This window comes from Lactuca saligna, chromosome 9 (genome assembly GCF_052625555.1).
Source record: "Lactuca saligna cultivar CGN05327 chromosome 9, ASM5262555v1, whole genome shotgun sequence".
Taxonomy (NCBI): domain Eukaryota; kingdom Viridiplantae; phylum Streptophyta; class Magnoliopsida; order Asterales; family Asteraceae; genus Lactuca; species Lactuca saligna.
This window is the reverse complement of record NC_136425.1, coordinates 32,502,128-32,527,862: the sequence shown is the minus strand read 5'-3', so window position 1 is coordinate 32,527,862 and position 25,735 is coordinate 32,502,128. Positions and strand designations below refer to the sequence as shown.

Sequence of the window (25,735 nt, the reverse complement as noted above, 5' to 3'; positions counted from 1 at the left end):
AGTTGGAATACTTGACATGTGGCCATTCCCAATACTTCCTTTTAGGGAGGCAGATCATTCATCGACATGTCTCTCTTTACTTCACGATAACCCACCAGCTAGTCCGTACTTCTACAAACCCCACAAAAATGTGTGGCCGTAGTGAGATGTCCCTTCGTCGATTAGCTCTAATACCACTTGTCACAGATGCAAGTTCGACATTACTTCTTGCCCGAGCGGTGTACCGAGATCCCCCATAAAACTCCAATACTAGTATTCCTAGATTACATATGTCAACTAGTTTCACCCTACCATGTGCTCATTAGGAAAGTGGCACTAGCCACCGACCAGTTGTTTCTCTAGAACGCTACGGCCCCCTTCATTGTCACACACTTCCGCGACTCGGCCATACAACAACGACTAGCATAACAACATCCTTGGGTTAAGACGTTCCATTTTGAACCCAATTTAAGCTAATCCAGACATGGTCTTTATCTTCTCTTTCAATAAAATCACGAGACATTCATCCTATGACACACCGCTGTGAACAACACCGTGTAGCGACGGACGCATTTTCAATAGTTATGGCACCAAAAAATAGTAGTTACACTATTTTTTATAGAAGTTACACCATAATAGAAAAAATTTTACATTACCGAGCTGAAACAGAATTGTGCCCCAGGAACCCCAATTTGAATGGGTTAAGATTTATTGAAACATTGTTAATGGTCTTTGCATCTATTATCAATTTAAATACTTTTACGTTAATTGTTGCTTTAGATATGGTTGTTTATCCAAATGTACGTCGATTGTTAAGTAATCTTCACCGATATGCCAAATTATCCCACCTCAATGTGTAGGATTGAGGTTTGAAAAAAAAAAAAAAAAAAAAAAAAAAAAAAACCTAGTGCATACACAATATTAAGGAATAATTGAATATGCATATGCAACTTGAACAATCACAAAACATAATAATTACTCGTTTTAATACTTAATTGATTTAGAATCGAAACCGAAAAGCAAATCATCTATCTAATTATTGAATTATATATTTTTTCTATTTTGCCACTTTATCACCGTTATCAAGGCAATCAATTAGTTTTTAGTCTATAGTTACAAAAGAACAAAATTTAACTGTAAGCTCCAAATTCGACCCTTACTTAGTTCTTACTAAGTATACAATCAAATGTTTATTTTTGATGTATAACGACTACCATCAAATGCTAAGAAGCATAAAGATTAGCAACGTTGATGTGATAAGTTGATGTTGATTATGTATAGCTAATGATTCATGAGTAATTATTGATAGCATAAGTGGCTACCATCATATTTATTGAATTATATAGATATAAGTTCAATCTTGATGTTGAGAATAAGTATGTTTTACATTCTTCATAATATCTTACATAAAGACATGATACTTGATTAGTCTCTTGCTATAATATTACCATATATCGAATTTCCAATGTTGAATCACTTCAACATGATATTCATATATGTTCATGATTAAGTTTCATTAAAATCCTTCAATCTAAACTTTTAGATTTGAAATGAAGTATGAGTGCCTTCTCCCCAAAATCCTTTTGTAGAAAAATAATTCCCAAACTTTTCAATTTGCAAATTTGAAGTCTCTGTTTCCTACAATTAGTATTGCAAACCTGCAATATTTAGCATAGCAATTATGTTCCGACTAGTTTTGGCATGTACCAAGAAATCAACTGGACTTTCAGAAATCAATAATTTTTTTTTTGACTTTCCTACTAAAGTGCAGATTTCCTGATACATAATGCTATGATAAGTCTTCAACTAGACTTCTCAAGTCATACACCTTCATTAGTAGCATATGCGTGTGTTTAAACCCTTTCAAAACTTATAGCAATATGTCCTGAATGTTCAAATTATTTCTTGCCATTTCTCACAATTTGAACTATGAAAAGGGATGTCGTAATCATATACGAATTTAAGAACACAATTATCACAACTGCTAACTATAATGATATTAATCAGATTTAAAATCTACTAGCGAAAGTGTTTCCTCATAATCTTTTTCATGAACCAGAGAGAAACCTTTTGCCACCTAGATTTTATGGTGTATGTGTTCCTATCCATTTGAATTTATCAATTACAACCTACAATCATAAGTTAAGGTAGTGGACAAACCAAAATAAAATTTTGTTTTCCTTTCATGGACTTAACTTTTCTTATTCTTAATTAACATATGGTAGCACAAAGGCCTACCAATGCTTACAAGTTGTCAAACAGCTCACTAATATTGATCAATGTACTATCACTGACCAACGTGCTCTGCCTTCTGCAGTCAGATGAGAACCACAGAATTCATAAGCATTGCCTACTCAACTGGAAGGTGCACATAAACTATAATGTGTCAATACGATTGGTTATTAACCTCAGGTCGTGTGTTAGTGATAACTAAAAGGTTTATCCTCAATTGACTCTTGAAACTCTTCAAGATTAACAAGACTCCCACTGACTTCTTGACATATAAGTTTTTATGTTAAGGAACACTCCTTGACAAGCAAAAATAAATATTCAAAACTTTGTATCAATTCTTGTCAAGAAAACATCTCATTGAATTGGTCTTAGTTCATATTTTGTTTTAATCAAAACATTACAACCACCAATTCCAAATGTGCTAGAGTAAGAAAACATTACTACTTCATATTTCATGAGGTGTTATAAACCTACTTAGTTTGAAATAAACTTCAAGATACGATTTGAAGTTACTAGAGCATGACTCTAAAACTTGATTTGGAAATGAAGAAGGACCCATCTCTTGATTAAACCATTTTAACAATATTTGACTCCTCTTCTTAGTCAAAAAATTACACTAAGACGTTCTACGAGGATCAATTTGTGACATGGTTCCATAATCATTACGATGATCGTAAAACATTATACTAAAGTATTCTCCTCCCTTTTTCAGATTGTAGAAACTTTTATCTCTCTACCTAATAGATTTTAATATTCGTTCTACTACTATTTGAAAACTTTTCAAAGTGTTAGAATTATGTTTAATCTTATAAACACAATCATATTTACTGAAACATCAGTAAATCATGACGAATAGACTTATCATTCTTTGCGGTGGATCTAAATAGTCCACATCAATGTGTACTAGATCCTTTAGTCATTCACTTGACTCACATAAACATGTGATCAAGGAATTAGTCTTAATCTTCCAAAGATAAAGATTCTCATACATCACATAATTCGAATTGTATGATTCCAAGTTACTATCCAATCAAAACTTGGGTGATGAGAATTCCTTTTTCACTTATTTAATTATGACATTACCATAAATGATATAATTAAGAATCAATCCACATTAAACGTTGCTAATAATAGAAATATAACCACTAATTTTCATAAATGTCATTGCAAGGAAATATAAGTAAATAAATCGAAATTTCACTTTTATTGATAATAAGCGAAAAAATTTTCCTTACAATGCAAATATATGAAAACTATATTTCTAAGTATTTCCTAAGCAATCAATTAATCTACCATAACTCTTTAACAGTATCTTCCAAAATTTGATCATAGAACCATGTGATCGAAATCCATCTCTCACGATCAGATTCAACTTACTCTTCTTAAGCTTCCTTCTTTCTCTTAGATACTACAAAACAGGAAAATATGACCATCACATCATGTATTAAGAATCTATGAATAGGAACTTAGAATAATGGAATTAGATAGTGGATGTACCTGAAGTAGAGTCATACGACTTGACTTTACTATCTATGCGATATTTCAGGTAGTCAGGGAAGCCTCGCATCCGATGTCCCTTCAATTGGCAATAGAAACATATGGATTTCTCAGGAATAGCACATGGGACTATCTCAGAATTATCCTTTCTCTTTACCATATGGTTAAACGGTTTGACCTTGGCCGATCCCTTTCCATTGGGAAGAGAAACCTTTTCTGGACTACCAATGTTGCCATTGTCAATGTCCATAGAAATTTGGGAGTGAGATCCTTCAAACACATTTGCTTGATTTATGCTCTTAAGCATTTATGCTCTTAAGCATTTATGCTTCAACATCAATCAACATATATGTCATATTGATTAGGGTCATGTCGCCGTCCCTCATATTATAGTCCTTAACGAACTCACCGTATGAATTAGGAAGTGAACGCAAAACCAAGTCAATAGCCAACTCTTTCGGTAAAACGACACCCAACATCTCTAATTTGTCTACGTACGATTTCATTTTCAAACACATGCGCATACACAGACTTTCCATCTTGATTTTTACTTGTCAATAGGGCTTGAGTGACTTCGTATTTTTTAGCTTGAAGAAAATGAGGGTTCAGGGAGAGTTATTTGAGGAGGTGGACAAAGATTTGGAGAAGCATGATTTCTAGTTCCACATTGCTTGAAGAAGGGAACATTCTTTCACCTTGATCAACCTGTGGAAGATCATATTCAGAATGAAAAACATTTTCAGAAGAACGAGGAAGACCATTGTTGTCAGAACTTGACATCTATAATAGGAGAAAAGAGAATTCAAGTTAGTTGATTTAATCCTTTATTATTAATCCAAAATCCAAATCAAGGCTAGGATCCAACTAAATAATTCACAATTCAGAAGAGGGATGTCGTAATCCAATTGCAAATTATTTAAACGTAGGTAAATTACGATTTACCATTTTCACCATGTGTAACGCCCTGTTCTAGATTATTCAACTATGGAATTTCAGAGGCCAGGGCTAGGGGCGTTTTAGTCTTTTATGAATCTTATGGTTATTATTCGAGAAGGTTTTGGGCCGGGGTGTGTGGTTAGAAACCTAGGGTTTATTTCCACCTTTCCGTGGATATAAAGTTCATCAGAAACGGACCTAGAATGAAGGAGTTATGACATTTTGAAGATATTGACATTTACGACCCCTTAATGAAAAAGTTGACAAGGCAGGCCATGGATGCATTTTGGGATACGCGCGGGTATGCCCAACGTAAGCTGGGTTACGCCCAGCATAGCGGAGAAAATGATCGCGGGTGGGAGAATTGTACGCCCAACGTACGTTAGAAGCCATTAAACCCTAATTTTGGGTTGAGCCACTATATAAAGAACATGATGGCTTCAACCATAGCCCCCATATCAGCCTCCCCAACCTCAGAATAAACCCTATAACGTCCCAACCTTCATTTTGTGAGATCTTGACCTTGAAAAGCTTATTTTGGTGGTTTAAAGCTTGGAAGAGAAAAGAAGAAGATTGGCAAGGAGGAACCTTGGAAGCTAGAGCTTATAGATCTGGGATAAGTGCTTCATTTCGGACCTTTATAAGGTAAAAAGTTTTGAGCTTAATGATTATTCTCTTATATCTCTCTTAGTACAAGTTTATGGACTTTTGGTCCCAAGAACGGGTCTTTGAGACTTAAGCATGTTTCTAAGACCAGGCTTGCCTCCCTTAGAGTCAGATGTGTCCCACAAGCAGTAAAGTTCCAACCTTTAGGACTTATATAAGTTCATGCATGAGTTAATACCTTCTTCCATGGAAATAGATTATGGTTTTTGGAGTTGGCGCTTATGTGAGTCAAGGAAGCCATAAAGTAAGCAACTTTATGGTTTAAGACGTAAAATAAGACTAGGATCTGAGTTGGTAGCTCCTGAATCGAGGTATTCAGCTCTTAATAGAGAAAGGACTTAACAGAGCATTACGTTGAGCGTACGTACAGGTACGCCCAACGTACACGTCATCGAGCTTGTACGCTAAGTGTACATTGAATTACGCCTCGCATAACGCTACTAGTTCGATCCTTGAGTATTTGGGCCTCGGTGTGGGCTGTGCTTTGGATCATTGGGCCTTAGTGGGCCATCAAGAGTCAATGGATAGGGGCCAAGTATAGTATTGGACTTAGGGCTAAGCCCAACAAAAAGGAATTGGGCCCAATGTTGCAAATTAGGCAACTAGTGGGCCTTTAGTGGGTCATTGATGGTCTTAGAAAGAATTAGAGGTTTGGGCCATGTTTATGACCCACACCATAGCAGGGGTAAAATAGTCATTTTACCCATACACGATCCTTATTCTGATTTAGTGTCTTAATTGATTATGATAGTCGGGGAGCAGTCGGAAACAGCAGTCAGGGATCTTTCACTCAGGCTTTCAGCAGTTAGTTCTTCGAGGTGAGTCTTCCTTCCAGTAGGAACGGGTCTACGGTCACAATGCCGAGCCATTTAGTCAGCAGTAGTTTCGGACATTGGTCCGATGCATTAGTTCACTGTGCTTGATGTCTTTGTGATTCAAGCATGTCCTTGTGTTATGTGTTTTAGACTTCGATCCAATGCAGTATGTAGTATATGTGTTTATGCTAGTAGTTATGATTATGCTATGTTATGTTCAGTCAGTTTCCGGACTTCGGTCTGATGCAGTATGCAGTATATGTATTTATGCTAGTAATTATGATTATGTTATGTTATGTTCAGTCAGTTTCCGGACTTCGGTCCGATACAGTATGCAATGTATGTGTTTATGCTAATAGTTATTATTATGTTATGCTATGTTCAATCAGTTTCCAGACTTCGATCCGATGCAGAGGGCAAGGCCCATGTTAGTTCCAGACTTAGGTATGATGTAGTTTTTGGACTTCGGTCCGATGTAGAGGGAAAGGCCCTGGTTGGTTCCTGACTTCCGTCTGATGCAGAGGGCAAGGACCTGGTTAGTTCCGGACTTCGGTCCGATGCAGTGGGCAAGGCCTAATATGTGTTTATATGTTATTGTATGGTATGTGTAGCACTTGGTTCCTGGTATGTAAATCTTATTTAAGTATTTCCCATTTTTAGCCTTGGACTCGGCGAGTCATAGGTCTGACTCACCGAGTAGGGACGAGACCTAGGACACGTTTAAGTTGGCGACTCGGCGAGTCCATATCCTGGACTCGACGAGTCACCGCTGTTGGATGAAACCCTAAGTTTCAGGGGTTTGCACCCTATTTAAACCTCATATCCACCCCATGCCAGCCCCCATTCACCCCTAGAGCTCCCAACCCTCGTTCTAAGCTTGTTCCTTGAGAGTTTGAGGCTATTGTGTGTGTTCTTGAAGGCTTTGAGGCAAGAAGGGGAAATAGATCAAGAGGAAGGAGAGCCATCCAAGCATCATTGTGTTCTTTCAGCAGTTTCATTGAGGTATACCCCATTTTTCCCCTTGTTTCTATGCTTAAGGTTTCATTTAAGACATTCTTGAGCCATTCCCCAAGCTAGTATGTGCATAATGTTTCGTAATAAGTTGGTTGGCCTCTAGATCTAGGCAAGATTGAGCTCCAGGAGCTCAGATCTGTAGCACCTGGTTCCTGGTATGTAAATCTTATTTAAGTATTTTTTCATTTTTAGCCTTGGACTCGGCGAGTCATAGGTCCGACTCACCGAGTAGGGACGAGACCCAGGACACGTTTAATTTGGCGACTCGGCGAGTCCATATCCTGGACTCGGTGAGTCACTGCTGTTGGATGAAACCCTAAGTTTCAGGGGTTTTCACCCTATTTAAACCTCATATCTGCCCCATGCCAGCCCCCATTCACCCCCAGAGCTCCCAACCCTCGTTCTAAGCTTGTTCCTTGAGAATTTGAGGCTATTGTGTGTGTTCTTGAAGGCTTTGAGGCAAGAAGGGGAAATAGATCAAGAGGAAGGAGAGCCATCCAAGCATCATTATGTTCTTTCAGCAGTTTCATTGAGGTATACCCCATTTTCCCCCTGTTTCTATGCTTAAGGTTTCATTTAAGACATTCTTGAGCCATTCCACAAGCTAGTATGTGCATAATGTTTCGTAATAAGTTGGTTGGCCTCTAGATCTAGGCAAGATTAAGCTCCAGGAGCTCAGATCTGTTAGCTTTATGGACCCATGTGGCTTGTTCACCCTAGATCTACCCTTTTGAGGCATTTTGAACCCTAAAATCCATATTGGTGAATATCAACACGTAAAGTTGGAAACTTTATGTGTGATTCGTGTCTTAGAAGCCCAGATCTGTGAATGGCATGGACTGGAATCGAACAAATCGGTGTAATTAATGGGTGCATGGCAATGACTCGGCGAGTCGTTCATGTGACTCTGCGAGTCACCGAATTTGTCCCTTTTTGTTGTATCGAGTTTGAGCAGTGAGTCACAGGGTGTGACTCGGTGAGTTGGAAGTTGAACTCACCCATGGTAGGACTCGGCGATTCATGGCTTGGCTCGGCGAGTCCAAGGCAATCTTCATAGATCAAGAACAGACTTGGCAAGTTGTTCATACAACTCGGCGAGTCTAAGCATGAGTGTTCATCGGATGAAGATGAACTCAACGAGTTGTTCATACAACTCGGCGAGTAGGATAAAGAACTTCAATGTTAGTTTAGAAGAAGAACTCGTCGAGTCATAGCCTAACTCGACGAGTAGAATCAGGGACTCAGGACAATCGTCTGGTTAGGAACTCGGCGAGTTGGAGAGCCAACTCGGCGATTCGGGTCAACTGAAAGTTGACTCTGACTTTGACTTAGGGCTTGACCAGGGGTAAAATGGTCATTTTACCCAAAGGACAGTTAGCAGTGTTTGATTGAGTATGTTGTGGGAATTGCAGTCAGAGGATTTCCGGAGCAGCAGCAGCAGCAGCAGTCAGTCAGTTCCCGATCAGTTCAGCAGCTACTTTGAGGTGAGTTACCTTCCAGTAGTGGTGGGTCTAAGGCCACAATGCCGGCCCACCAGTAGGAAACGTATGATAGATGATTGTCTTTGTGATATCATCTAGGATTGCTACTACCTGATATGTTATATGCTAGCATGATACGTTATATGTGATAGTAGTAGAGTTCGGTTGTTAGGACCGAAGGGTAGTCAGACAACCCAGAAATGTCTGACAGTATGTGATGATATGTTTGTATGTTGGCCTGTTATGTTAAGCGATAGAGGTAGTAGTAGGGGACCAGTCCCCGAGGATCGGATGTTAGGACCGATGGGTAGTCAGCACCCCAGAATGGCTTGACATGGGTAGTCAGCACCCCATAATGGCTTGACACGGGTAGGACGACACCCCAAAATGGCCGTATGGGTAGGTCAGCACCCCAGAATGGCCGTACCGGGTAGTCAGGCACCCCGTTATGTTATGTATTTGTATGGTATGTGGTACGATGGGGGAACTCACTAAGCTTTGTGCTTATGTTTTATAGTTTTGGTTTCAGGTACCTCTTCTTCGAAGGGGAAGGAGTTGGCGCGGTAGCGGCACATCATGCACACACTCTGATTTCCGCATTTACGAGATTCACTGGGATTTGTACTCTGATATTTTGATGGGTTGTATGGTTTAGCTTTTTGAACATGGTTTACGTTGTGTTATTGTTGATCAAACAATGTTCTTAATTGTTAATGTTTTCTAAAGTAATGTTTTAAAACGAAATTTTCGGACGTGAAAATTGGGTCGTTACAAGTTGGTATCAGAGCCCTGGTTTGAGGGATTCGGACTCACCTTCGGGGGTGTCTGAAATCAAATCGAGGGATTAAAAGATGTTTTTTTTTTAAAAAAATGTTATCTAAATGGAGAAAAGAGCTTAAGAAAGAACAAAGTGTGTGTGATGTGCGCGACCGGCCGAGCTCAAGTAAGTATTCCCCAAAGTACCCATACAAGTTTATGTTATGTTTATCAGCTTTTGTAGAACAGCATGCTAGAATAGGACTAAGGATCTAGGAGTGATGCCTTATGTGTCTGCTTTATGTGTTCCACCTATATGAGAATTGCATGCTAGTATAGAGTAGACAGCAGTAGGGTAGCCTGTTAGGGTGTGCCTGATGGTATGAGTTAACACGGTGTGCTAGTTCATTTTCTCTCTATGAGAGCGGAATTGTTTGAGGTTGTTTCCCTTGTCTGAATGTTGCTTGCTTCGTGCTACGTGGGACTCCGAATAATGGGAGTTAGCCATTAGGCGAATACGTCACATCACAAGTGATCAGAGTTGAATAATCTTAGAGTACCGGATTTGATCCTACTGTGCAGCTCTTGTTTGAGTCCAACCGTTGTAGGGACGAGTCGGGCACTCGAAGGATTATCTGAGTCTCGCCGCATGTGATGGTGTTCGGGTGATGGCTAACTGGCATTATAAGGAGGCCTGCAGCAGCTGAGGACTGGATCGAGTAGAGCCGGAGATTTCCCTAGGGAGAGCCTGGGGTGAGTATAGCAGTAACCAGCCATAGTGTAAGGGACCTGGTGGAGTCGAGGCAGTCCTTGAAGAAGGTACGGATAGATGTGGAAGGTAGTATGGGCCCGTACTACTGAAAGCAGAGGATCCGTACCCGAACCAAGGAAGGCCAAGACAAGACCAGGGAACTTGTAAGTAGCTGTGATCCCTCAGGAAGCATCAGTATATCTAATGATTGTTGTGATGTATTGCAGAATGGTGGTACTTCGATCGAGGCCGGTGGACGGTGGTTCTGGATAGGGGTAAGGTTCGGGATCAGGTTCCGAGCTGGTAGATGAGGGGCTACGCGAGTTCATCGCGTCAGAGATCACCAGAGGCATTCTTGAGTCGACCCCCATCCTCTTTGGGTCAATCAAGGAAGGGATTATGGAGTTGATGGAGGATCACCTGCGGGTATTCAGGAGTGATTTGGCATCTAGTCAGTCGGGATCTCGCACACTGTCCTTCAAGGACTTCAGGGGCAGTGGTGCGCTAGACTTCCATGGGGTGAAAGACCCTATTGCTGCCAGGCGATGGATTGCAGACATCGAGTCTGCACAGTTGACTAGCTTCTGCCCCGAGGGGTCGAAGGTGAGATATGCAGCGGGGTGTTTACGGGACCGAGCCCGGGCTAGGTGGGAGTCAGTGGGTGACTCGTTTGGAGCCTCAGCTATCGAGGCTATGACCTGGTCGGACTTTGTGACCAGGTTCAGGGCAGAGTTTGTGCCGGCTGTCGAGCTTCAGCAGCTGGCCAGGGAGTTTCTGGATATGAGACAAACGACGGAGTCTGTGGCGGAGATCACCGCCAAGTTCCAGGAGAGGGCTTTGTTGGTGCCCCAGTATGCTGGTGACGAGGATATGAGGAGGACACGTTATCACGATATGCTTCGAGCTGACATCCGGGAGCATGTTAGCTTTTCGGCTTGCCCTACCTTGGACTCTATGATTGCCAGGGCGAGGGAGAGGGAGATAGATTTGGAGCACATCCGGAAACGAAATTAGAGGAGGGATGGGCAGGAGGGGCTTCGGGGAAGAAGCCTAAGGGATCAGATGGTAGGCCGAAAGGCCAGTCAGGACCGGGCCGCTGCAGGAAGTGTGGCAGGCCGCACGAGGGGGCGTGCAGGATGGGATCATCAGGCTGCTACAAGTGCGGCAAGTCTGGGCACATCAGCAGGGATTGCACTGCTCCGGCAGCAGTTATTCAGACATCAAAGTTGTTGTGTTTCCACTGCAACCAGAGGGGCCACAAGAAGGCCAATTGCCCCCAGTTGACAGTTTCAGCGCCGGTGAAGGCGCCAGCTCCAGCGACCCTGCGGATCAAGGATGGCCGGCAGGGCAAGGCAGAGGCTCCGGTGGTGAGGAGCCGAGCATTCCAGCTGACTACCAAGGAGGCTCGCGCCGCACCCGATGTGGTGACGGGTATGATTCTTTCCCTCTATCTTTGTTTTATGATGTTATGATATTGATATGTGCTCCGTGTGTATATATATGCATTAGGATCGTTCCATGTGAATGGCATCCCAATTCAGGTATTATTCGACTCGGGTGCATCCCGATCGTTCGTTTCTCTTGCGCTTAGCAAGAGGTTTCATGAGACTTCAGGCGAGTTAGATTGCCCTTTAGAGGTAGAGATTGCCGATGATCGATCGGTGCGAGCATCGATGGTGTTTCGAGATTGCATTCTGCGACTGTTTGAGGAGTGTGACCTGGTAGACATGGTTCCCATTCCATTGCGTGGGAACAAGGTGATTATTGGCATGGATTGGTTGAGCCCTAATGGGGCGGTGATAGACTGCGCGCAGCAGGTAGTGCGGGTCAGGACCCCAAGCGGGGGAGAGTTAGTGATTCATGGCGAAAGGGCGCAGTGTGGACCCACGGTATGTTCAGCAGCGAGGGCTAGGCGTTATCTTCAGCAGGGATGCACAGGATATGTCGCGTATGTGATGGATACCCGGGAGGCGGGTAAGGCGACAGTGAGCGAGGTTACGGTGGTTCGAGATTTTGCAGATGTTTTCCCGGAGGAGCTACCTGGGATACCTTCGGTGCGACAGGTGGAGTTCAGGATTGACCTTATCCCCGGTGCGGCTCCGATAGCCAAAGCACCGTATCGGTTGGCTCCTCCCGAGATGCAGGAGTTGTCTACGCAGCTGCAGGAGCTGCTAGACAAGGGATTCATTCGTCCGATCAGTTCGCCTTGGGGAGCCCCGATTCTATATGTGAAGAAGAAGGATGGGTCGCATCGGATGTGCATAGATTACCGGGAGTTGAACAAGGTGACGGTGAAGAACCGTTACCCACTCCCGAGGATTGATGACCTTTTTGACCAGCTTCAGGGAGCATCTTGGTTCTCCAAGATTGACTTGCGTTCGGGTTATCATCAGATGAGGGTCAGGGAGGAGGATGCGTAGAAGACCGCGTTTCGGACGTGTTATGGCCACTATGAGCTTGTGGTGATGCCGTTTGGCTCACCAATGCTCCTGCCGCGTTCATGGACCTCATGAACCGCGTTTGCAGATCGATACTGGATCGGTCTGTGATAGTCTTTATCGATGACATCTTGGTTTATTCCATGACTCATGAGGAGCATGAAGAGCATCTGAGAGAGGTGTTGGAGGCCCTGAGGAGGGAGAGCTCGTATGCCAAGTTCTCCAAGTGTGAGTTCTGGTTACACGAGGTGCAATTTCTTGGGCACCTCGTCAACCAGGACGTGATTCTGGTCGATCCAGCCAAGGTTGAGGCCGTGATGAGATGGGAGGTTCCGAAGTCTCCATCTGAGATTCGGAGTTTCCTGGGATTAGCGGGCTACTATCGGAGATTTATCCAAGATTTCTCCAAGATAGTCGTACCCCTGATGCGGCTGACGAAGAAAGTCGTGGTCTTTCGGTGGGGACCCGAGCAGCAGGCTGCATTTGAGACGCTGAGACAGAGATTGTGCGAGGCGCTGATCTTAGCCTTGCCTGAGGGCGTAGAGGATTTTGTGGTTTACTTTGATGCGTCCATTTCAGGGTTGGGCGCAGTTCTGATGCAGAGGGGGCATGTCATTGCCTAGATAGAAAGACAAAGACCTTATGAAACAAGGTAATCAGTTTGGTTAAAGTTTAATGACAACATCAAAAAGGACCAGAGTGGACTTGGCATCCAGACAAAGAGATGAAAAGCAACTATCCCAAGTTATTTAGTTAAGATTCAGGGCAAAAACCTTGTAGATGGGAGAGAGTTATAACAATCTATTTTTACTACTTCCGTAGACTGTAATATTAAGAAAATGTTATCAAATATGAAGTAGAAATACATTACTATCAAGTCTAAACAATCATCGTCAATATGTAGAAAAAATCAGTATGTTTTTTGTATATGTATGAAATGCGTAAATCCGAATTCGTATGAAGATGTTATAATTCTTTGAAGTTTCGCAGTAATACCAACTCAGCTCGGCTACTATAAAAAGTGAACTTTTGGTAAGTTACTCATTAGTCTAATAAATCTAAATGAAAGTCGTAGTAGTCGTAAAACTGAGAGTGTGCATACAGAGAACGTCCAAATCTGAATTCAATTGAGGAAGTTATGATTTTTAGTAGTTTCAGCATAGCAGTATGCAACACAGAAACCGAATTTGAGATCGATTGATTGTTAGGAAAGACAATCTAAACGAGATTTGAATATATTGCTAATAGAATTCCATGGATACAAAGATAGTTGAGAACAAATATTGTATGAGAGAGTTATAATTTTTACACGGACTTTAACAGTCTAATCTTGTGAAAATATAACTTTAAAAATAAAGTCATAATTAGCCGACGGAGTCTAAATTAAAGATGTAGATCTCATCGATAGCTGACAGAGTCTAAATTCTCGCGCTCAGGAGTGCACCTAAAAGTTTGCACGGCGTGCTTGACACACCACCTGGATTTCGACACGTGTCACCACCCATTGCTCGCTACATCATCGCTGCTAAACAAAAGCACAATGCGCACCCAACCATGTACATGACGTGTATCCCTTTGCAACCTATAAATTCTTCTATTTTGCAACTCATTCTTCGACTCCTTTCTCCATAACTCTCTAAATTCTCTTCTAGTTTTTAGCCCTTTACTCCCTAGTTCCTAACTACTTTAGTGAGGCCATGCGGAATCAAAGAGATGATGATTAGAAACTCTTGGATGAGAGTTCTGCCTGCATAATCTCGGTTTCTCTAGAAACTCTATGTAAGTTAGGATACACTTACTATGCTTCAAAGTGTAACTTATATCTATATTCATAGTCGTTGTTATGAATATGTAAATAAAGATTTTTCAGTAATTCAAGTAATAATACAGATTAATATACTTACGGTAGAGGTGCCTAGAATGGTCACGTTGGCTTGGTTATTGGATTTCAGAAAGGCTATATGCCGAAATGGTCCTGCCTCTCGACTGTCCGGCCTAGCAAATCATTATTTGATAGAACTATGATCATTCATTGGGATTGGTGATCAGTTTAGCCTACGTTACAGATTCCCATAGGAATTAATAAACTATAGTAATGTAGGTACATCTTCATCGGAGTGTTGCATGTTAGTCGAAGTGCCTGATTAACTTTTTATCCCTTGAGAAACTATCCATGTGAGTTCCTCTCACTATATCTTATGCTTCAGTATGTATCCAGTATATGTTAGGATATAGTTGCTTGCAGTATACACTTAATCAGTTAGGCTAGATAGTTTCCTGTAATCTTGGAATATTGCTAGCTATATGTGTTAATATATTATGTGGGAGTTGAGGGCAAAACAGCTTTGTGCTGAAGGCCAATAGACTCGGGCGGACTACCTTAATGCAAAAGGCCAAGGGGTAAACCAGATTTAAGCTGAAGGCCAAAGGGCAGACTAACTATATGTTAAAGGCCATTATGTGTATGCATTGTATATATATATATTGTAGTATGGAATATTTTGAGGGAATTCACTAAGCTTCGACTTATAGTTGTTACATAACAACTTTATAGGTTATTCTACAGATCGAGGAAAGGCTTCCACATGAGTGTATTTACATCGGATGCGTTAAATAATATTTAAGACTTCCACTAAGACTCTTTTTTCTAATTAAATATGTAATATAACACACGTAAGACTCATATTCGAATAAATAAAAATGAAAATTTTGCCTTGAAAATTCCGGACTTAACAAGTTGATCTCGCCATCAACTCGACCCTTGTGAATGTCTAGACCCACAATATTTTGATGGGTTTTATAGGTTATAAATCTATGCATGAGGCCAAAAATTACTTAACTCTTACATTCACATGTAACTTATTTGGATCTATGTTTTTTCTATTGATAGCAATAAACTATGAACATAAAGAACCCTAATGGTAACCTATTATAATCAAAATATACATAGGATTATGGTTATATACCTCTTGATTATTGAAGCAAATAATCACCCCAATATCCTTCTTGAAAACCTTGGAAAGCAAGTACCAAAAGTTTAGTATCTCTAATGGTTTGTACCCAAAACCCTATAAATCCTAGAATAAAGATGATGGAGAGGAGAGGGATAGAATTTTTGTTTCTAAGCTTATAGGTAAAGGTATGGACGAAAATAATGAGTCAATGGGTCCTATTTATAGTTTAGGTAAATTGTAGACCAAGCAAGATTTGAACTGATTAAATAATATATTTAAACCCAATTCAAATCCTTTCCTTATATGTATCCATAAGGCTTCCTAAAACCCTAGAAGATCATCCAAAACCGTCCACCCTTGGATGGTTCTAGAATTGTCTTATTTTGTTCAACTATTAAACAATTACATGTCACCCTTTGTACCTTTAGTTAATTCCAGTTAGTCCCAAATTAATTCCAGATTAATTCTAATTAATAATTAATTAATTCTAATTTATTTTTTGTATATTTTTAACCATATAAATTAACAAACCAATTATTTAACTATTGATCTCTTATTAATTTATTAATCACATAACAAATTAACATATCAATTATATATTCCCATTTAATATATTAATCACATAATGTATTAACAAATCATTTTCTCTTCTCTCTCTCTCTATCCTAATATCATTTCTAGCCATTTCTAGTTATGATAGCAACCCAAAAAGGACTTTGCTTATATTTAAAAGTTTATAACAATTTAGTTAAGAGATTAGACACCTTAATCCAATAGTCTCCAACTTGGATAAATCTATAAATTCACTTGCAGGTATAACCAAACAACAAATAGTGCTTTACAAAGCAACCGTTGAACTCTAATCTAATCATACATTGGCTATAAGATAAGTGATTGGCTAATCCTTCATTGTTCAAGATATCTTATGGACATGAGACATGGATAATAATCAATCCCATAGACCAAGATTCTATTTCTTTATTTTCACGATTTATGACGACTGTATTCTAATTACTAATTAAACACATCAATTTAGTTTGGACTCGGTCAAGCACTTCAGATTTCAACAATAAATCATCGAGGGCCCAAAGATATTGCTTTTTCCTATAAAGGAAAAAGGAACAAAGAAAATTGTAATTATATACTTGTGTCTTTTACTCACCAAATCATACACGACATTACGTTTTATGACATCATGTTACTGATGCGTTTTTATAATACCAATGCATAACTTACTTGTAGATTACAACTTATATATTTCCATTTAAATAATAAAAGATATTATCGCCTGACAATTGTTTGTGATAGAAACCATGCAGTAATTATGCATGGGTTAATCCAATACTCAAAATCCCCATCTTTCTAAGTACTCATGAACATTGTGACAATCTTATTGTAATGTCTGATCCTCATAAACAATCTATAATTCAATTCATGATAATCTTAATTCACTACTTAGTTCCAAAAGTATGAGCGACTGTGGAATTTGAATAATCAAATCATTCATAAAGTAAAACATGCAAAGTAAAACACAATAATAAACAATTAACTATGGTATCATACTTTTGAATATAAATAAATCATTATTATTTAATCACCATAACAATTAGGAATTTTATCATTGTATATTGTTTTGAGTAATCAACTAACCACTTGAATTAAATAACATCTATCATTCCATGTTGTGAACATGCATAATATGCCTCTCTATTATCCTTTCTTTGTGAACTGATTAACTAGACATTACTCTAGTCATACTTATTTCACAATTCCAAATTCTTATCACTATCCAATATGTAGTGGAATTCAAACTTTACATGCATTCATCTTATGTGATATCAAGATTCCAAAGTCTGAAAGACTAAATCTTCGATGTTACATAATATTCCACTGAATCTTTGTTACTAGAAACAATTTCATGATAATGAAGTCTCAATTTTAAGGTACACTCCTTGAATACTTCTCTTACTTCTCTTATCCATATTAATCACATGTGATTATGTGTACAACTACCTAATACCAAACCAGTACTAGTCCTTAGTTAGATACTCTATTTTACATAAGTTTGACCAAATGTCAAATTAGTCCAAAAGTCAATAGTTAACTTGGACCAGTCTTCACATCGTGGCCAAACCCTTGATTGCGTCGTGGTCCTGACATTAGATCGCGGTGGCTTCCTTGCTACCACATCGCAGCTAAGCCTATGTCGCATTGTGGTCTTGCTGATGAACCACTTAATCCATTAAGCGCTTAATCCGGTAAGTCCAAGTCTTGTACTTTCCATAAGACCTTAACGCACTCTCATGGCTCATAAAAATCTTACCTTTGTCGACATGCATGTCTTACACCGATCTATGTCAAAAGTGACCAAAAAGCGATCCTAACTCCAAGAACTGTACCTATAGACCATGAAAGACTAGATCCATAGACCAAAATACTTATAGGACAAAGTGGAATGATAAAGTTGCAAACTTTATCACATTCAGTCCACACAAATTCATCAACTAGACCAAAAACAAGCTTAAAACCTAGATCTAACAACTTATAAGCATAAATATGTAAGCTTGAAGACTTACAAAAGTCCAAAAAACATATAGAAGATTGATGAAGTGTGGATCAGCCCTAAGAATACCAACAAATGTTGAATCTTCACACTAAAGGCTTCCCAAGACAATAAAATCACCAAAGGAAGAAGGGGGGAATGAGGAGAGGCTAGGGTTTCATGGTTAGGGGTTTTTGAAGGTGGACGTTGGAAGAAATGAGCAAACCTTAAACAAACATTCCTTACATAGGGTCCAAGGCCCGAGACCTTAGGTTTTGGGTTGTGGCGGCCACCATACTCTTGTACATACTAGTATTGCGCCATGATCACCAAGTAGACCTAAGCCTCATTTAACGACATGGTTGTGTCGCAGACACCAAACCACCGCACCACAGTTGAAGGTTTTTCCCAAAACCTTATTCCTTAAAACTCCAAATGCATAAGATAATTGATCCAGAAAACGGGTGTTACAAGCATAGGCGGAGCTTTATTAGGGCTAGGGGGTTGTGCCCCCCCCCCCCCCCCCTAAGTTGTGGTTATAAATAGTCCTTTTAGTTTCATTTTATACATTTTCGGCCCAAAACTATAAAATTTTGGTTGTGGCCCCCCCTGCTTACCAATTTTTATACATATTATATTTCACCCCCCCCCCCCCCCCCCCGAATAAATCGTTGAAGCTCCGCCCCTGGTTACAATATGGACTTTTGGATAGTTATTTTTAGTATTACTTTAGTGATGATACCACTTTGGACTTGTTATTAAGATTTCATTTACATTTGGTTTGAAGAACTTGATTTGGAGTTTGGTTTTATAAACTTTAATTTTGATGAAGTTATTTTTAAAAAAAATTTAAGTAACGTGGTGATGTTTTCAAATAAAATTAAGATTTTCGTTGCTTTATTCTATTAAATAATGAAATTAAAATGAAAAATGAGGACGTTACGGTGCATGCCCACCTCAGCCCCTATCATTCATTGTTTTGGAATCAAAATTGTATATATAAATATGCATTGTGCACCTATTGACTTGCACTTGAGCAAAACTACATTCATATCGATAGAAGTCGTGTAAACTCAAATCATCTAAAATCTTTAAGTGCACTAAAGTCAGCAACGTAATCAACATAGAGTCATAGAGCTTAATTGGCCCTAAACATTTTGAGCTTGGGTAATACAAATTAAAGTCTATAAATGTAACAAAAAATTATGTAAAAATATCATTTATTTCACACCAATGGAAAACGTTGTTGCATTTAATTAAAGATCATACAAACAAACGAAATTACAATTAGAAAGATTCTTCGACACAAATTATACATGGATCAATGTGTGTAATTAAAAACAAGATCATGGGTTTATAATTGATCAAATAAATAAATAAAAGGGCCGGGTTGGAGGGTTACATTCATTTGGGGATTTTTGTTTTTTCTCTCATTAGTTTACATTAATTCGAATGTTTTTTCCTGCCATCAACCAAATTAAATATTATTAAAATATATTCAAATTCATTGCTTCTCAATTTGACCAACCATCCGTTAATTAACAATTATAGAAAAAAAACAAAAGACCAACCACTTCCTCATAAATTAAATCAGTGTGTATGTTATTACTTATCCTTATATGAGTTAGAACCAAGCTATAATTATGCATAATAAAATAAAATCCATATAAAAGAAAAATGTATAATATTGAAAGGTCTTATAAATTATGGACTAGTGTCATGTGATTGAAGAAACATGAACTACTTGCAAAATGAAGAAAGCTTCTCCTTCAAGTCTACTTCTTCTTCCAAAGCCGGGCTTTTTTCCGATGACGAAGATGGCGGTGTTTTTGAATTATCTCTGCCACCACAACCATCCTTGATCACTAAAACCAATGACGATATTCATGAAAAAGAAGAGGAATTTGAATTTTGCTCCTCACTGAATTCATCTTCTACCCTTGTCAACTTTCCCGTTTCCACTTTCCACCATCCCAAGCCAGCCACAATCACCTCCTCCACTACAGCAGACATCCATATTGAAAATCATTATCATTTCCAATATCATAAAAAAATTAATAGTTTATTTAATATAAATCATGGATGCATGATTCGAAGCCCACGATGTCATCAAGGCCAAGAAGTAGCGCAGTTGCGGATATTTGATAAAACTCAACGGTAATACATTTTTTCTTTTATATTTAAAATATATCATTCGATTCATTTTTCGTTTAAAAAAAGATTTGCCTGGTTTAATCCATGCATTAATTACTTACATGCATAATCAAAAAACAGTTTTGTTTTAATTTTTAAAGCAATTCAGCAAGGTTTAGTGGCTTAAGGAAAATCATGGTGAAACTAACATCCATCAAGACCATTTTACGAGATACAAAATCCCGATCAATTCAGCAGTCACCGACAGACAAAGTCAACAAGAAGATTCCCATGGATATCAAGCCAAATAAATTAGTCATTCAAAGAGACTCTAGCCATATGGTCAACAAAAATAACAAGAACCGAAACAAGCAAGAGGAGAAATCATCAAAAAGTGGTTTTAATAAGATGTTTGGTGGGTTTATGAAGAATATAGGCATATGTCGAAGGTCGAAACACGTGGGTAGTAAAAGTTGTCCAGTCTCAATCAAATCTTCACCAATGCATGATAATGATGTTCGGAATACTTGTGATGAACGTAGGAACTCGTTTTACTCGAAAGATCATTCCATTCAAGGAGCTATTGCTCACTGCAAGAAATCTTTCGGAAAATGATCATGTGCTTTTATTATTGCATGCATTTTTATTCCTATATGAATTTCTCCCACCTTTGTATTAAGTTTTTCCAAAAGTCACAACGATTAGATTTCCAATCCAATCTATGGCTATTGTTAATCCAACTGTAAGGTTGTAAGATTACCCCCTCTAATCCAGTTTTGTCAGTAAATTTCCTAAAATGAGTTTTGGATCACACAAACAATGGCCTATAGTTTGATGGTTATCATCCTTTTTGACATAACACAAGAAATCAAACATGGTTAACAACCAGAGATCAAAACCATCCACCATCTTCCCGACCCACCATCTATCATCCCAAGATATCAGCAACAGGTGGTGGGGGTGGGGTGGTGATAGGTGGTGGAAAGATGATTCCAGCCCCGAGAACAGGTGATTGTAACGCAGCAGAACAACGGAAAGTTATGGTCGTAGCAGATCCGACCCGTGAGTCAGCAGCTGCTCTTCGTTATGTTCTATCTCATGTAGTATTCGAGAATGATACATTATATCTTCTTCACGTTGAGAATCCTACCTTTTGGAAGAACAGAATTCCTGGTTTCATGAACCAATCATCACCATCTTCAACAACCACTTCCTGTAATGAAGGCGTAAATGGCCATTGGGGTGGTGGTGGTTGCATCGGAGGAAATGTTGACTTTCTTGATCAAATGAAGGATGCATGTGAAAGCATGCACCCAAAGATGAAGGTGAAGGTGATAAAGGTTGAAATGGGTGCTATGGAAAAAGCTAACGTGATTTTATCACAGACGAATGTGCATGGAATTGATCTTCTTGTTGTAGGAAAGCGTCAGAGCCTATCTACCGCAATACTATGGTGAGTTCTTTATTCCATAATCTGTCTTTAAAAAGGTGAAGATATGTCTGGATATATATCGTGATAATCCTTATATAATATGAATCAAGAATCATAATACTGATTTCTAAATAAAAAAAACAACGTTTAATTTCGACCTAAAAGTCGAATTACTCATCTCTCATGGTGAAATTTTTGGTTACAGGCAAGGGAGGAATGGGACAATAAGAGGAGAATTAGCAGAGTATTTGGTAGAGAACTGCAAATGCACCTGTGTTGCAGTGCAGAAAAAGGGTCTAACAGGAGGCTACCTTCTCCATACTAAAACCCATAGAAATTATTGGCTCTTAGCGTAAAGGGCCAAGTACTTTTGTGATTTGATCACTTGTCTCTTATTAGTTATTCCTCCATTTCATAAAACAAAGTACATGGAATCTAACTTTTGAGGACACACTCGGCTCTTCAAAATCCAAAACTGACACGAATTCTTTAAGCTTCACCATATATATACATGAAAACATCAATTCAAAAGAAGGAAATGTTATGTTTTATTTGTTGTAATTTCAAAAGTTCATCAAATATATAAGGAGAAAGAACATTGGCCAAATGGTTAAGAACTATAAGAGCAAATCTCGCACCATAATCATTTTGAATCCAAGGTCCGTGATTAGATGAGTTTTGCGGCATTTTTTTAGAATATCAATATACTTGGATATTTTTTGGATTGTGATTGTAATCATTTTCCAAAAACTGTGAATTCAACCTATAGCCTAGGATATCACGAAATAAGGTTTGAGATAATACAAAGAATTTCAATTAAAAGTCAAACCATTTCTAAATAAGAAACACAGAAAAGTATTTTGTTGTTTTGTGTTCTTGAGAGATAGAACAAATCAATATATTATTTTAATGTAAGTAAGTTCCAACCCATAGCAGAGAAAAATTCTTATGCTAGAGGGAAAACTAGTTAAACGAAAGTTGTCTCCTTTCGACACCAAATATCATTGGTTATTAAGACATAACCAACTCATAACATCAGCATGATATAACCAAAGGTTTTGGCGGGAAAATGAATGGCAGGAGTCATGGTATAATCATGATATCGCCGTCAGGGGCTCTGCCTCTTGGACCCCACTAGGGGTGCTGACCCTAGAACCTATTAGGGACGCATCCCCTTGAAACCCTATACTCAGAGGCGTTGTCCCACGACCCACATATTCTCGAGTTTATATTTACCACTTCAAGTGTGCATCTCACATCTCTTATCTCGGTTAGTAAATGAAACTCACCATGTCTCATTATTAATAATAATTACACCAAAAATGGTAATAACACTAAAATCACCAACAATACTTATAAATTTAATTTAGTAGCTAACTTAATTTAATACTGTTTATATTATGTTAGAACACTCAAAACATTTAGTTGATAAATTTATATTTTTTTTACATTAAGAAGCAAAATATATTTTATCTACATTAAATTTTATTATTTTATTACAATATTGTTTTATTTTAAAAGTAGAAGTGAACAATCACCTCTACAACCATTTGTAATAATATATATAAAAGATGCGTGTGACCATTTTGTTTATTGAGAAATTCTTAGATAACGCAAGGTCTAGGCAGGAGCTTGGTCTTGAAACTGACCGAATCCAAAGTCGGAATATTGTCCAAACCGACAACTAAATCGAATGTTTATATATGGTACTAATTCGGTTTTGGTTTTTGGTCCAAAACTGAATTATGACCGAATTGAAGGCTTTTTTATTTTATATTATTAATCATTTTTCGGATTTGTTATTAGTGTAATGTAGGAAAAAAGAATAGCAGAAATGGTGCACTAAAATCATACCAAAATGGGCATTAGAGAATTCTTTTTTACAACATTATGAAATACTATAGGTTTCCAAACATAACTATACATAATGTTAGATATAAAACCAATAATATTTATGTCGTGATGTAACTAAAATGAATCATTTAGAACAATATTTTAAATTTTATAAAATATATTATATGTTAAAGTTTTTTAAAAGAACAATTTTGTATCTAGAGACTAGAATTACTCAAGGCTTGTGTTATTGGCCTTTTTAAGGTGTATCAGATTAAGACCCGTAGACCATAGTTAAGAATCAAATGGCCCATAATAAACATGCAAGCTAAGACTATTGGCCCTATATATATATATATATATATATATATATATATATATATATATATATATATATATATATATATATATATATATATATATATATATATATATATATATATATATATATATATATATATATATATATATATATATATATATATATCGTAACGTCACAAAGACATAAAATTTTGTTTTAAATTCATTTTATTCATAAGAAACTGATATCAAAATAGTCGAAAGAGTATAGTTGTATCATGTTATCAGAGTACAAATTTTCAAAATCACTAACTGCGGAAAAATATAGAGTGATGCGGTGCGATCAGGACGGATCAATCCCCTTCGAACTAGAAATAACTTAAACATAAACTGAAAACTGTAAGCATAAATTTTAGCGAGTTCCCCTAAAATACCACATACTAAACAAACATACTGTCAAGAATATATGTTGCTTGCCTACTCCTTCCGTCTATTTCAATCGGATATTGTCAAGCATATATGGGTGCATGCCTACCCTTTCGGTCCATTTCAACCGGATACTATCAAGCATATACGAGTGCGTGTAATAACCTTCGGTCCATTTCAACCGGATATCGGGTCTATTTCACCCCTACTACTACCACATAATATCATAAGAGTAATCACAGATTCATCAAGCAAATATAGACTTAACTGACAATTATCACAACGATAATCATCACACTACATCATAAACTAGTGGACCGGCCTTGGTGCTTTCGACCTACGGATACTATGAAGGAAGACTCGTCTGAGACTGTAGGTATCAAATCGCACTCAATGGATGACTCACCAACTCCTCTCCCTATCGCACAAGCATAAAATCCTAATTAGAAATTAGGTCACATTCTAACATGAAAGTCCAAAACCCTAATTCTTGACTTAAGGCAAAAGGACTCCTTTACCTTTGCCTAATTGGGCCTCCTTTCCTCTAAGGCCCAAATCCATAAAAACCCAAAAAGGCATACAAGTCTACTATATTACCTATAAGGTCCAATATGGCCTAAGAACACCTAACATGACCTTAGGCCCAAAAATGTCTTGTTACAACAGGTGGGCTTGAGGCCCAACCTAAACAAGTCTAAAGCCCAACATAACCATGAGCCTAAAAATCATTTGAGCCCATAGACCGCGTACACAAGGCATACTTGTCTTGTACGCCCAACATACGTTGGTTTTGACCCAATACGCGCAGTGTATATTAAAGTACACATGGGTTACTGATCTGCCAACCCAAACCCACTTCCATATCTTAATCCATTAAGACCTAACGTCCAAAACTTTGATCCAAGCTTGAAATAATGCCTTAAGCTATAAAGTTGCAAACTTTATGCTTTTGCATGCATGAATAGGGCTCAAACCATGAATTAAGTCCATTTACTCACTTGGATGGCTACTAACACTTGTATGGTTGTGGCTTAACCATCAAGATAAGATTTTTATGACTAAAAACATCTCCAAGAGTCCAAAAGGATAGCTCATATGGTCTGAAGTTGCTCATACTCAAAGAATCCAAACTATGGGACCAAAGTATACCATTTTCTACCCTAAACCTAGATCTAAGCTTGTAATGATCAATGTTCAAACTTTATATATATATATATATATATATATATATATATATATATATATATATATATATATATATATATATATATATATATATATATATATATATATATATATATATATATATATATATATACCAAAAGCATTAGCGGTGTATAACTTGCGTATTATCAAATGTTACGCAACAAAATAAAAGTGAAATACGAACTTTAAATTTACTAGTCTTTATTTCAATTTTAATTTTATGTATTGTAATATGTTGTTTTTATTCTTATATTCTAATATATTGTTGTTATTTAATGTTATTATCAAGTACTTTTTGATTTTATAAATATTATACATGTTTAAACTTAACAAATTTAATGACA

General features: G+C 38.0%; 1 protein-coding gene across 3 annotated transcripts; it reads left to right on the top strand.

Annotated features, from left to right (window-relative positions):
* The first annotated feature begins 19,737 nt into the window (after positions 1–19,737).
* LOC145017241 (Adenine nucleotide alpha hydrolases-like superfamily protein) lies at positions 19,738–22,224 on the top strand. Of its 3 annotated transcripts, none has more exons than XM_078975304.1 (3): positions 19,738–20,218; positions 20,364–21,647; positions 21,832–22,224. In XM_078975304.1, the coding sequence occupies exons 2-3, from the start codon at positions 21,181–21,183 to the stop codon at positions 21,980–21,982; spliced, it is 618 nt and encodes a 205-aa protein (XP_078831430.1). In that variant the 5' UTR covers positions 19,738–20,218; positions 20,364–21,180; the 3' UTR covers positions 21,983–22,224. The 3 variants fall into 3 exon arrangements, with proteins under 3 accessions (XP_078831430.1, XP_078831429.1, XP_078831428.1); XM_078975303.1 differs by having other exon boundaries at positions 20,356–21,647; XM_078975302.1 differs by lacking the exon at positions 21,832–22,224 and having other exon boundaries at positions 20,356–21,166.
* Positions 22,225–25,735: the final 3,511 nt, after the last annotated feature.